The sequence below is a fragment of the Molothrus ater genome, chromosome 22 (genome assembly GCF_012460135.2).
Source record: "Molothrus ater isolate BHLD 08-10-18 breed brown headed cowbird chromosome 22, BPBGC_Mater_1.1, whole genome shotgun sequence".
In the NCBI taxonomy this organism is placed as follows: Eukaryota; Metazoa; Chordata; class Aves; order Passeriformes; family Icteridae; genus Molothrus; species Molothrus ater.
Genome location: NC_050499.2, coordinates 1,208,035 through 1,221,412, shown reverse-complemented (window position 1 = coordinate 1,221,412; position 13,378 = coordinate 1,208,035). Strand labels below are relative to the sequence as shown.

The 13,378-nt window shown below is 57.9% G+C and overlaps 2 protein-coding genes across 2 annotated transcripts in view; both read right to left on the bottom strand.

Annotated features, from left to right (window-relative positions):
* Window positions 1-10,994, bottom strand: part of ETS1 (ETS proto-oncogene 1, transcription factor) — a 50,862-nt gene extending 39,868 nt beyond the window's left edge. The window contains exon 1 of the mRNA XM_036404858.2: window positions 10,916-10,994. Within this exon, the coding sequence (XP_036260751.1) occupies window positions 10,916-10,985 (70 nt within the window). The 5' untranslated portion in view covers window positions 10,986-10,994. The remainder of the gene's footprint in view (window positions 1-10,915) is intronic.
* Window positions 10,995-12,274: 1,280 nt separating this feature from the next.
* Window positions 12,275-13,378, bottom strand: part of LOC118695661 (transforming protein p54/c-ets-1) — a 28,752-nt gene continuing 27,648 nt past the window's right edge. The window contains exon 4 of the mRNA XM_054517065.1: window positions 12,275-12,387. Within this exon, the coding sequence (XP_054373040.1) occupies window positions 12,275-12,387 (113 nt within the window). The remainder of the gene's footprint in view (window positions 12,388-13,378) is intronic.

The following is a 13,378-nucleotide window of genomic DNA, read 5'->3' as shown; positions in this document are numbered from 1 at the left end:
ACCTCCCAAAGAGCTCTCAGAGTGGGATGGAACTCCAGTTACTCTGGATGAAGAGGAGGTGGGGAAAAAAGACCAGGGTGAGAGAAATGTAGGATGAAAAAGAGCCAACAGGAGAGGGAAAAAAGCCTAAGGAAAAATGTGCTTCAAAAGTCATCCTCGGTGCCAGCCCTCCTGGGGGTGATGCCAGTGCCTGGGCAAAAACACAGATGGAGGAACCAAAATTGCCTGGGGATGAAGGAAGGGCTTAAACCCTCCCTGAAAAGTGGAGAGTAAGAAAAGGAGGAATGCCCCAAAAACCAACACAGCCGCCCAGCTCTGGGCTCCCTGCCCTGGCCAGCCAGCTCCAGCTCCTCATTCCCTGTGTCCCGGGGGAACAGGCATTGGCTGCGAGGCCCCGTGCCATCCCCTATCTCCGAGTCCATCCCTGTTTTTCCAAGGGAGAAAGCTGCAGCGAGTCCCCCCGGGATCCCTGGCCGGCTGCCCGAGGTTGGGAAATCGGGAGCCTGGTCAGGCTCTGCCGGAGGGGCCGGCACGGAGCGCTCCGTGACCGTCAGGGGATCTTTGCGGAGCAATCTTTTCCGAGACAAGTCATGAGATTATTTCTTGCCTGGAATTTGCTCCCGCAGCTCCCATCGGCCCCGGACTGCTGAGTCAAGAGACCGCCGGGGCTGTGCCCTGCAGATGAGTAAATAAATTGCCATGGGGAGCGCGGGGGGCCGGGGGGGCTGGCGCCCGGCGGGGCGCGGGATGGGGCAGGGAGGGACCCGATGACTCCCGAGCCTTGGGCTGGGGATGGATCCCGGCTTGGCAGCCGCGCACGGAGTTAGTCACCAGATTAGCGAGCAGTTACACACGCGGCTTAAAGGCACATCATCCTCCCCTCCCCTTCCCTTTCCTCCTTTTCCTCCGGGGTCTTATCCCCCTTTGCCCTTCTTCTTTTATTTTTGAGATTTCTTTCGGCCGAACTTTGGCTCTCAGTGAGTGCCAGGGACGGACAGCCCGACAGCCACGCAAGGCAGAAGCCCTTGAAGACGCCGAAGGGGGGAAAGGGTCCGGCCCGGGGGTGACAGAGCTCGGGGCGGCCCCTCCTGATCCCTTCCCTCCCCTCCCCATCCCGCTGTGCCGCCTCGCCGGGCACTCGGGTCACTCTATAGGATCCATATGGCCCCGGCTGCTCCGCGCTCGGCTGCTTGGAAGCAGGAATGGTGCGAGTCATCCCGCTCGAAGGCAAACAGGCGCAGGGCCGGGGCCTTTCATGTTCCGGCCTTTGGAGCCAAATTCAAATCTGGAGCCGCTTAAAGGGATGGAAAGAGCCCGAGCGAGGAGCGGCCCCGCCGGGCCGCGGCTACCGGGACAGCTCCGCATCCCAAACCCCGCTGCTGCCGCTGGAAAGGGAAACTGCCCCAGCCTTCCCAAACCCTGCTGCTGCCATGGGAAACTGCCCCAGCCTTCCCAGACCCCGCTGCTGCCATGGGAAACTGCCCCAGCCTTCCCAAACCCCACTGCTGCCACTGGAAACTGCCCCAGCCTTCCCAGACCCCACTGCTGCCATGGGAAACTGCCCCAGCCTTCCCAGACCCCACTGCTGCCATGGGAAATAGTCCTAGCCTTCCCAAACCCCACTGCTGCCACTGGAAACTGCCCCAGCCTTCCCAGACCCCACTGCTGCCATGGGAAACTGCCCCAGCCTTCCCAGACCCTGCTGCTGCCACTGGAAACTGCCCCAGCCTTCCCAAACTTCACTGCTGCCATGGGAAACTGCCCCAGCCTTCCCAGACCCCACTGCTGCCACTGGAAACTGCCCCAGCCTTCCCAGACCCTGCTGCTGCCACTGGAAAGGGAAACTGCCCCAGCCTTCCCAAACCTCACTGCTGCCATGGGAAACTGCCCCAGCCTTCCCAAACCCCACTGCTGCCACTGGAAACTGCCCCAGCCTTCCCAAACCCCGCTGCTGCCATGGGAAACTGTCCCAGCCTTCCCAAACCCCAGTGCTGCCATGGGAAACTGCCCCAGCCTTCCCAAACCCAGGCACAGTCTCGGACCCCAAGCCCAAAGTTCCTGGCAGCCCTTGGCAAGGATGGGCTTGGGAAATGCCACCGGTGCTGCTCCCAAGCTGCCGGGCTCCTCTGCTGCCCGGGGCTGATGGCAGGGCTTGAGCAAAGGAGTTTTTCCTCATTTCCAGCTGCAGAGCAGGAGGAATTGCGTTTGCTGACCTCATGGAGCAGTCTGAGGCATGGAGCAGTTGGGTAACGTGCCTCGAGCACTTGAAAAGAGAAAGCTCTTGGCATTGCATTTTCAAACCGCTTCTAACAATAATGGGTAAAAAAAGAAGGGAAAAAAAAGACACAAATTTCACGTGTCCCACTCCATCTTTTTTTAATTTTCCAGTGGAAAAAGCCAGGACTACTCAGCTTTTGCAAGTTGTTTCTTCAGAGGGTTCAGGTTTCGGTAAACAATTGCTCAAAACTAAAAGGTAAGAAAGCAAAAATCCCCTTTTCTGCTCCCAGAGCAGTGACCAAAATTCAGTGGCTTTGCACAAACACATGCAGGCACCTCTGAAAAAAACTTTCATGTGGGTCAAAAAGCCACAGTTTGATTATTGTGATAAAAAGTGCTGACAACGGGGGGTAAACAACAGAAAACAACCCCCAAGCACTGCCCGGTGTCCAGCTTCAGCTTTTGGGGTCTGCTGCTGGCAGGGGCAGCTTCCCTGAGTGAGCAGGGTTATCCTGCAAGGCCATGCCAGGAGAGGCAGCATCCCAGGGAATGGCAGCCAGCCCCATCCTGCAATGCCTGACTTGGCTCCCAATGGATGCTGAGCCTGCCCCAGTCTCCCAGCAGCCCCAAACTGGGAATTCTGGAGGGTGGATGGCTCCAGGCCTGCCTGCTGCTGGGGAGGAGCCAGGCAGTGGAACACAGAGCATGGAGAGCATGAATCCTGCAAGCAGAGGGAGACCTGGAGCACCCAACTGAGGATGCTCCCACCTCCCTGACATGGCAAAATGGGAGTGCTGTGCCTCAGTTTCCCTAAAAACAAAATCTCATCAAACCTTTTCTCAACATCTTTTGGGGTGCAAGGCCCCAAAGCTTTAGAAAGAAGCTTTTAAAGAAAAGCTCAGTCCCTGGGCTGGCTTCTCCTGCGCTCCCCACCAGCCATGAGAAGAATGCCTTGGAATCACATCAAGTATTTGAGATGAGATGGGGGGAGAGAGAGGGGGCATGGCGAGGGGAGAGGGGGAGCTTTTGACTCAGTGTCTGGCTTCTTTCATCAATCCCACATTCCTGCTCATGCCATCACCCTCCGGGAAAGTGCCACAACCTACAGAACCCATGTGGAGCCAATTTAGAATCTCCTCCGTGTAAGAAAATGCATTTTGTTCATTAGCAAGCTCTGGATGCTCAGCTGGGGTGAGGAGGCAGCCCCACAGCCATCCCAGAATGGGATTCAGTGGGAAAATGTCCTACACACAGCTACAGCCCAGAGCAGAGCAGTGCTCCCTGCACTCCCTCCCAGGATGTTGTTCCAGCCCAAATAACCCCGAGGTTCCTGCCCCAGCCACCTGAGCTGGAGGTCTCTGCTCTTCTGGCTGTGTAGGAAAGGTTTAAACACAAGGAAAAAAGCTGGAAAGCAGGGAATTGCTGGAGCAGGTATTGCTGTTGTGCCCAGCAGCAACTGGGAGATGAATGAATGGGAATTCCAGCCCCAGAGCCCAGTTCAGAGCCAGACAGAGCCCTGGGACTTTGCACATGCCAATCCACAACCAGGGCTGTCACAATGACTCCAATCCTCATTCCCAAAGCAGAGGGAGCCACAGCAAGGAGGGGATTTTCCTCTCTGGGAAAGCAAGCTGCTGTTTCTCGGTGTGTTTGTGATATTTCTCTGGCAGGTTATATTTATCCACGAGCTCCAGGAACCAGATGTGGGAGCGAGGGGCTGTGCTGCACCAGCTTCCTGCCTTCCTGCAAACACCAGCCCCACCTGCCCTGCACAGAGCAGGACACAGCCTGCAGAGCCAGGAAACTGTGCAAGGTCAGCACAGCCAGGGCAGGGGACAGGCAAAAACGTGTCACCTGCCTGGTCCTGCACAGGGGGCATTGCTCCCATGAGCTGGTGATGTTCATGGGACAGAGGAGCAAATCAAGGCTTGGATTTTGGCAGTTGACTGAAAAAAAACCCCAAAACCTCAACATAAAAATGGAGAGTTTCAGTTCAGAAAGAGATGGTAGTGAGAGAGCAGGGCTTGACCTATCCAGGGCTACTCTGAGCCAGCCACCCTCAGGAGGAGGATGAAACACCTTGGAGCAGCTCTGAGCACAGCACTGGGGGCTCTGCCTCCCCCTCAGCCCTGCAGGGCTCAGGCTCTGCCAGGCAGCTTTTGCAGCCTTTTTGTGAAAGGCTCCAGAGGCCAGGGTGAGACACTGAGACACCACAGCTGAGCCCTCACCAAACTGCAAACTGAAACCACCCTGGCAGTGCCCAAGGCCAGCCTGGCCAGGGCCCTGAGCCACCTGGTCCAGTGTGAGCTGTCCCTGCCATGGCAGGGGTGGAACTGGGTGAGCTTTAAGGTCCCTTCCAGCCCAAACCATTCTGGGATTGAAGGATTTATTTCTTTTTTTGCCATCTCTGTGCACTTGGCCTCCAACTCAGTGTCCATCCCAGACTGTCCCTCCCCTGTTCCAGGAGATATTCAGGCACATGAAGCCACTGCAGATTTCCACATTTTTCCATCACTGCCAGGGAAGCCTGCAGGCACAAATCACCAAAGCTGGGAAAGCTGGGCTGGGGAGATGAGAGCAGCTCTGCAGGGCTTGCAGCAGGACCCAGCCCAGCTTTCCAAAGTCACCTCTGCAGGAGGAGATCCCACTCCAGGCCCGTTATCTCCAGAGCCATCTCCCAGCTCTGCCATGGGCAGCACTCAAGTGCTTCCCCCCCTCAAATTCCACTGCACCTGGGAAAAATGTAGGAGCTCGTAGGAGAATCAATAAATATTTATTGTTTAACCAGCAGTATTTTGACTGGAGATGTAAGCATGGCCCTGTGCCAGGGAAACAAGAGCCTTTCTTGGCCAGCGCTGCAAACAAATTTTTGTCTGTATCTCGTTGGAAGATTATAAACTACACAATGAAAGGAAAAAAAAGAAACACAGGCAGCGAGCAGCTTAGTCACGGAAGAGGAACAAAAGAGCTGAGATGGATAACTGTGGCATGGGGTTACAAAAAAGGGCTGCAGGCCTGAATTTTGGCTGTGAGACAGCTGTGCTGCTCAGATCAGCTGCAGATTGTGCCACTGGCTCCTGCTGGGATGGGGCTTGGAGCTACACCAGGAGGCTCTGGAGAGACACTGGAATCCAGCAGGAATTCCCAGCCAAAAGCAAACTGGGGAGTCAGGGCTGAGCCTGCAGGGGCACAGCCTCACCCCTATGGAATACCCCAATTCCCTCAGGGATCCCAGGATCAATGAACAGGCAGGCCCTGGCTCCAGGGCAGTTTCAGTGCTCCAGTACAGCAGATCATCCCCTCCTTGTGCACCTCCTCAGAGTCCTGGCACACTCCTACCCAGCACAGGTGCTCCACCAAGCCAGATTTGTCAGCCTGGAGGGTGCTAGAGCTGCATCCTATGGATCAGGGACAGCAGTGACACTTGCTGTCCTACATCCTGCCATTTCCTCACCGTGTGCCATGCAAGGACCAGCTGACAGTGCAAAAGGGAAAAGACTCTCCTGCCTTATCTGGGACAGATTTACTTGGATTGATTCCCCAAAATCCCAGCAGAACCTGGTGCTACAACTGACAGGAGCCATTTAGGGCGGCAGCTCTGCCAGTTCACATCCCTGACATGTTTCAGACAGTCTGGTCCTACTCACACCCACCTGAGGCTTTAATCTCTGGGACAACCTGTGCACCCTCAGCCTGATGCAGCTGCCCCAGCTCCTCACACAGCAGGATCCATTCCAGAGGATTTCCACTTTTTCCCATCATTGCCACAGCAGCCTGCAGTTCCACCCAGAGCTGGCTCCCAGAGCAGCTGTGGCTGCCCCATCCCTGGATGTGTCCAAGGCCAGGTTGGACAGGGCTTGGAGCCACCTGGGCTAGTGGGAGGTCTCCCAGGTGAGATCTTTAAGGATTTCAACCCAAACCATTCTGGGATTCTGTGATAATCCCGTGGCAAAGCTCAGCGTGTCACAGTCCTGCTGGAGTCCCAGCCCCTCGCTGCCTGCCTGCAATCTGCTCAGGATTTGGGAGTGCAGGAAGTCCCAGGATGTCTCAGCAGCTCCTTTGGAGAGCTGGAGCACGGCATTCCAGCATGAGCCTGTGTTATCCCTGCATTCTGTAAGGCCCATCAAAGCATGGCACGCTGTAATTACATGGCAAATTAGGGGCCACTTCATGGAATGACACTGTAATTACACACTTGGTGCGTGCTTTGGGGAGCTGGGATAGAAACGTGAAAGGAACGGGGTTTGCTCCTGTTCCCTGGAAATCTCCCTCCCCTTACCCAGGTTAAAAACCAGGGATGTGCTTTGTGGATGTGTCCCTGAAGGACAGCTCCGTGGGCTGCCCTCTTTCCACCCCTTTTCAGAGCTTTGATGGGAAGCTGACACTAAAAAACTTGAAGCTGGTGGCAGCCAAGTGCAGCCAGTCCCCCCTCCTGGGAACCTCTCATTCCCGCATCCCGGCTGGATACCACAGTAATGGGCATTTTGTCAGCGCATACAGAGGTAATTGCTCTTCTCAGCTGAGTTCTCACCTCCTCCGCAGGCAATCAGCACCGAAAATGCGAGAGCGGCCCCGAGCCCTCCACGGCTGAGCCTCAGCCTCGCTGCTGATCATTGCAGCCCACACAGAGCATCCCCAGCCGAGCCCAGCTTCACCTCGGCTGCACTGCAGAGCAAAGCATTCCAAAAGATGCGGGTGCCATTCCCCGCATCCCTGGAAACACCAATCCGTGCTTTCCTTTCCCAGGCTCTGGCATCCCGCGTGTCCCCGGCAGGACAGGCGAGCTCTCCCAGTGCCACTGAGGCAGAGGGGGGATACAGAAGGTGCCGGAGCAGGGAGGGAAATGCTGGGGCTCGGAGGGAAATGCTGGGGCTCTCTGCTGTGTTTTATCCTTCATGGAAACAAAACGTGGCCATGCAGGAGCCAGTGCCCGTCAGCAGCAGGGAAACTGAGTCACACAGCAGCTGACACAGCTGGAGGGCTCGGCCCTGTGAGGATAAGGCAGGATCAAACCTTTCTTTTTGCGAATAATGAGAATAATGTCCCAAGTCCCTGGGCACTTTTACCCCGAGCCGCTCAGCAAACTGCCCCCCGTCGGTCGGGCTGGTCCAGCTGTGACTCCGTTCTGTGCACACCTGGAGCCAGGGATGGCTGCAAACTTGTCCTCCCTAGACAAGGCAGAGGCCAGAATGAAGGATCCCCTCCTAAAACCCAAAGAAAAGGGTTTTTCTCAGCCACTTGCCCGCGGCCAGGCTCTGTGCAGGAGCTCTGCGTTTGCCAGGCTCGCTTTAAATGCGAACTCCCTTATTTGTCTGCGCTGAAAGTGAAAGCAAAGCCTGACCTGGCTGCGGGAAGGGGGACAAGCACGGTTCAGGCAGGTCCTGCATCCCCGAGCAGCATGGAAGCTGTGTAGGAGCTTCCCTGTACCCTGCACCACCCCAGCAGGAGAACCAGAACCTTACAGAGCTTTGGGCTGGAAGGGAAAATCTTCTTTCAGCCCTAACTGATGTCGTCCCAAATCCTAAACGAGGGAAAAGCTCTTGTCAGATGAAAGCACACCCCTGGGATGCCACCCACGCACAGGCCAATGGAAACAACGTGTCCATGTCCCAGCTGTCCTCGGGGTAGGCATGGGAAGGGCCAAACAGCCCGGATTTCTGAGCAAATCCTTTTTCCAGGAACAAAGCCCCCCCCCGCTCCCATAACACACCTCAGGGAAAGGAGGCAGGAGGAGGGCTGGATGCAGGATGGGGAGTTTGGCATCACTGCTCCACTGGGGATGCCCAGGAACGACAGCTGGGATTACAGCCCTGCTCTGGTACCTCGGGGAGGCAAATCTGCAGCTTTCTGAGCAAGAAATGAGCACTGGGAGCCCCAGTTACACCCCAGAGCTCCCAGCAGGGCTGGAGCTGCTGCCCACTCTGCCCACAGCCAGCAAATGCAGCTTGGCCGAGCTGCAGGAAGCAAAGTGATTTGTTGAGGGCAGCCTTCATCAGCCCCCAGGTGAAGTTCCCTTGGGGTTGAATTTTGTGTGGTTTGGGGTTTTACTGTTTCAGAAAACGTCCCACCAAGCCTTTGGTGGATCAGCCGTGTATGTACAACCACAAGTGATGTTACCACCCTTCCATCACATCCGCCTAAGAATATCCACACACCCAGAATTGGGTCCTGAAGGAGAACCCACCCCGTGGGGTTCTGGCTCTGACCTGCTCATCTCACTCACACACTCCTGCTGCTAATAGCAGGGGTGGAGGGGGAGGATTTGGCTTTGGAAGCTTTCTGGAGCTTTACAGCTCCACATCCCTTTCAGGTTATTTTTAAACCCTTTGAACACCACAAATCTCCCCGGAGTTTTGCAGGCAGAGGTGTGGGGTGGAGCAGGGTATGGTTTGGGGGGTGAGAGGGGACAGAGTTTCATGGGGCACCTGGCACATTAAACATCCTGCACAGCTGAAACCCTCTGGCTGCAGGGCCCTCCCTGCCCAAGGTTTAACCCCACGGATCACATCGGCACGGCTGCTGTGAGAGGGGACAAGGGGCTGCAGTCCTTCTCAGCCCATTTTGGAATTAAGGACGATGGGAACATTTGGTGGTGGATTCAGGGCTGCGGGAGCCATCAGGGAGCAGATGAGCCCTCTAGGAGCAGAGAGAAGTGATGCTCCCTCCTCCCCTGGCTGGATCCCAGGAGCACGACCCAGCAGCATCCACACTCCTTCCCTCGCCATCAATCCCACCAAACCAGAGAGCTGCAGCTTTTTTTCCTTCGGAGTTGGAGGGGAAATGAGGTTAAGCCAGCTAATTGACAGCGCTGACCTTTGTGGCTCCCAGCGAGCGCAGCCACCAGCACAGGAGCGGCTGCAGCTGAGCCGATGGGGGGGCAGCGCTTTTCTACCTCTGCGTTTGTGTTTTTCAGCGCTCTTCCTGCCCAAGTTTCAGCTTTGGGTCAGCTCTAAGAGCAGTTTGCTGACATCAGCTGCAGAAGAGCTTTCAGGGACAGAAGAAAACGAACTTAAGGCAGGGTGAAACTCTGAGTCCTCCCTTCAGGCACCAGGGAATTCCACTGCTCCCGACACCCAGAGCCTCTGAGAGAGCTCTCACCCCGACCAGGAGTGCAAATTTTAACAGATGCTTTACTCTGGAGTGAAAAGCAAACCGCACCCCACCCTGACGGTCCAGGTGTTTATTCCTATCCCGTTTTTCTCCCCTCCGAACAAAGAGGCTGCCCTCGGGGGCTGAAGGGCAGGATTGAGTCTTCACCAGAGTTTTAGGAAATAGGCACAAACAGGTCCTCTGCTCCCCTCCAGCCCCTCATTTCAGCTGTGTAGGTGCATTCTTAGCATCCCTCGGGCATTTGCAAGCCTGGCGCTCCCCAGCCCAGCCCGGGGCCAGGCTCAGCCCTGCTGCCCGGGCCAGGGAGCGCTGGCACCTCTGCCCAGCACAGGGAGCTCCCTGCGGCCGGGGAGGGCGGGAGGAGGGATCCCAAGGGAGACCCCAGCGCTGGACACTCCGGAGCCCATGGACGGCTGAAGCCAAGGTGGTGCTGCCTTTGGAGCTCTCTGCAGCCCCGCTGATGCTGCACCAGCATCTATTGAAGTCGAAGCACCAACCCCTGTGCGGCTCCAGCACTCAGCTGTCATTTTATTTCCACATGCAGCCCAAAATCCCAATGCCTGCGGGAGCTGTGGCTCCCTTCTGGCTTTCCTAGAAACTTTCTAACCGCCAGAGAAATGTACAACTCAATCTTTAATTTGATTTTCTTTCCCGCACCGGTGCTGCACAAACTTCCAGTTTGGCGCAGTGGGAATTGCAGCAGGGAGAGATGAAGCAACAGGAGTCGTTTAATGCAGAAAAAAGGGTTGTTTTTTGTTTTTCCTGCGGGTGCTCCAAGCTGCATCCTCCACCTCGCCTGGGCAGGGCAGAGAGGAGTTGGGCGCCCGGGGTCAGCGAGCAGCCAGACGCCAGCAGTGTGTGAACAGCAGCCCTTATTCTGGTCAGGCTCGGCTCGGAGCAGCAACCACAGCCAGCAGCAGCTGAACTCACCCCTCTACAACACACAAAAAACCCTTCTCGCCTCCCTCCAGTAACGTGTTGCTCTCTGCACCCTCTCTCCACCCATTTCTCCAGCTCCAGAAGGGCGAAAAAAAAATCAAAGCGGCGGGTTTTCCTGGATTAAACGTGCTAAATCCAGAGTATTTAGCACTGGAGTTGTGTTTCCCAAATACCACGAGTGCCTGGACCACACAAGACATTTCCAGCGAGGGATGGGGGAACGCACATCCATCCCAGCCAACGATGGGAACGGGCGGGAGCCCCGGGAGCGCATCTCTCCCGCCTGCCGCCGGACGGGCTTCCCCTACATCCCGGCAAGGATGCCAGGAGCGTGAGGGAAGGAGGCTGGAGGGGCGGCGGGATGGATTTTAAGAGAAGGAGGGGGATGGAAAGTCATAAAAGCGCTCGGAAAGTCAACTCGCCTTCGGCAGCGGGCAGAGCCCGGGCGGCGCCGCTGCGCTGCGACTTGGGGCGCGCTCCGTGCTCCCTTCCGAAAGACACCCCCAAAAAACCCCACACCGACCTCTGTGACCGAGCCCTCCCCAGCGGTCCAGCCTCTCCCCCCGCCAAACCTCCCCCCCCGCCGCCTTCGCCGGGAGACGGGGCCGGGGCTGCGCGGAGCGGGGCGCGGAGGGGACACGGCGCTCACCGGGGGACGGGAAGAGCTCGATGTCCACCTTCTCCGTCTTGATGATGGTGAGATCCACCGCCGCCTTCATGGCTGGGGCAGCGCCGCGGGGGCGTCGCGCCGGGAGCGGGGGGCGGCGGCTGAGCCCCGCCGAGCGCGGAGCGGGGCGCCCGGGGCAGCGCGGCCGGCGCTGCCTCCTCCTCCCGCTGCTCTTCCTCCTTCTCCTCCTCCTCCTCCTCCTGCTTCTTCTCCTCCTCCTCCTCCTCCTCCTCCTCCTTCCTTCCTTCCTTCCTCCCGCGCTCCCTCGCTCCGCTCCCGCCTGCGCTGCGCTCCCCGCTCCGCTCCGCTTCGCCCGTCCCCGCCGCCGCCGCCCCGGCCGGGCTGAGCCGAGGGGAGGGCGCTGGGCCGGCCCCGAGCGGTGACAGCGGCCGAGGGACCCGCCCCGCCCCGCCCCGGAGGCGGCCCCGGGCCCGGCGCTCCGGGGAGCGGAGCCGGCGCTGCCCGGCCGGGGGAGGGGGGGTCCGGGGGCAGCGCATCCAGGGGGGAACGGGGGTCCGGGGGCAGCGCATCCAGGGGGGAACGGGGGTCCGGGGGCAGCGCATCCAGGGGGGAACGGGGGTCCGGGGACAGCGCATCCAGGGGGGAACGGGGGTCTGGGGGCAGCGCATCCAGGGGGGAACGGGGGTCCGGGGGCAGCGCATCCAGGGGGGAACGGGGGTCCGGGGGCAGCGCATCCAGGGGGGAACGGGGGTCCGGGGGCAGCGCATCCAGGGCGCCTCCGCCCCGACCTCTGCTCGCCCCCCGGCCCCCAAACACTCGGGATAAGAGTTTGAGCACGCTGGCTGCAGGCAGCCCTGGCTGGAGCCACTGCCCGAAACCGATGGTTTTTGAAACCGGGCCAGTTGTGTTCACCCTGCCTGTCTCGACGTGAACCGCTGCCTTTCACACTCACCCCTTCGGCTCCATCACCCCTTCATGCTCACATCATCTCCTCACATTTCCATCTCCCCTCCACATTCCCATCATCCTGCCTGGAGCAGCCTGATCCTCTCTCACCCACAAGCACATCCAAAGTCAGGGGCACAGCCAGGGCAGAGCAGTGCACACTGTGCTGTGGTGGGTGACAGCCAGGGGAGCTGTTCCTGGACTGCTTGGTGGAGGTGGGAGGCCAAAGAGAGTTGGGAACTGACTGGATAAAAAGCATCTTGAAGATGCAAGATGAGTGTCATGCCAGCACAGCATGGAGTTAACAGAAGAATATCGGTTTTCACATGAAATCTGTTTGATTGTATTTAGGTAGCACAAACTTGAGACCACAAACGGCACAGCAGAAGGAGAGTATGACTCACAGATGTCAGCTTACCGGTACGGAGAAAAAAGTCAGTAGCCACCAGCTCTTGTGGTTCTGTCACTCTGAAAGTCTTTAACAGCTTCCGATCCAGCACAGATCAGGCTGCTCTCATAGAAGAAGATGGGCTCAAGTGAACACAGGCCTGCAGGAGCAGCTGCCGGGGTCACAGTCACTGCCCAGCCCTCAGGATGGAGCAGGGTCCCGCTTGCAAACCCAGCCTTTCTCAGCCAGCACGGGCGTATTTATAGCAGGGAGTTTGTGCAACTGAAAGAGCTGCGAGGCTGCCGGGGCCAGACAAGGAGAGGCGGCTCTGGCTGCACACACGGCTTTGCCAAGGCAGGCAGGTCGAGCAGCAGGAGGGCTGAAAGCTGGCAAACCTGGGCTGGGAGCTCCCAAGTTCCTCTTCCTCACCCAGTGACAGTCTCTCACATTCCCAGTTTTACAGGCAACCTTGTTTCCAATTTACTTGCAAGCTCAGTTCTGGACAACCCATTCCTGCAGCAGTGGAGTGGGAGCAGAGATTTGCTGTGATGAAAAACCTCCCTCCACTGATTCCCGAGGGCTTGGGAGAACCTGAGCTCAGGCAGAGCACAGGGCTGGAAACCTCAGCTGGTCGTTTGAAACCTACCACAGGAATGAACCTGGAAATCCGAAGGTGGAAAGAGGATTGCTGCAAGGATAAAATGTGGTCCCTCCCCGGGACAGGATCATGTGCTTGCACCTGCCTTGGGTTTGGGTTTCTTTCCTGCCCGTACAGCAACGATTGAAGGAAGAAACTACAGAGAGAGTGATTTAGCAGAACGTTTCTAGTTGAAAATCAGAAGGGGATTCAGGGAAACAGCTGCCTTTCTATCTGATCTGTGATCCCTCCAGAGCAGGCTGGGCAGAGAAACCTGATGCAGTTATCAGAGCCCCCAGCCTTTCCCTTCCCTTCGCTTCGCTTCCCCTCCTGCGCTCCCGGGCTGGGATCCCGGCACGGAGAGGAGGGGGAGGGGGCTGCCTGGGGGTGCCGCTTTGTGCAGCTGCCTGATGGAGCCATCAGAAAAGCACCTGCGGTCCCAGCCGTATGGAAATGACCCCGGGCGGATCGCACCGCCCCGCTCAGCGCGGCAGCAGCAAACCACAACCCCCGG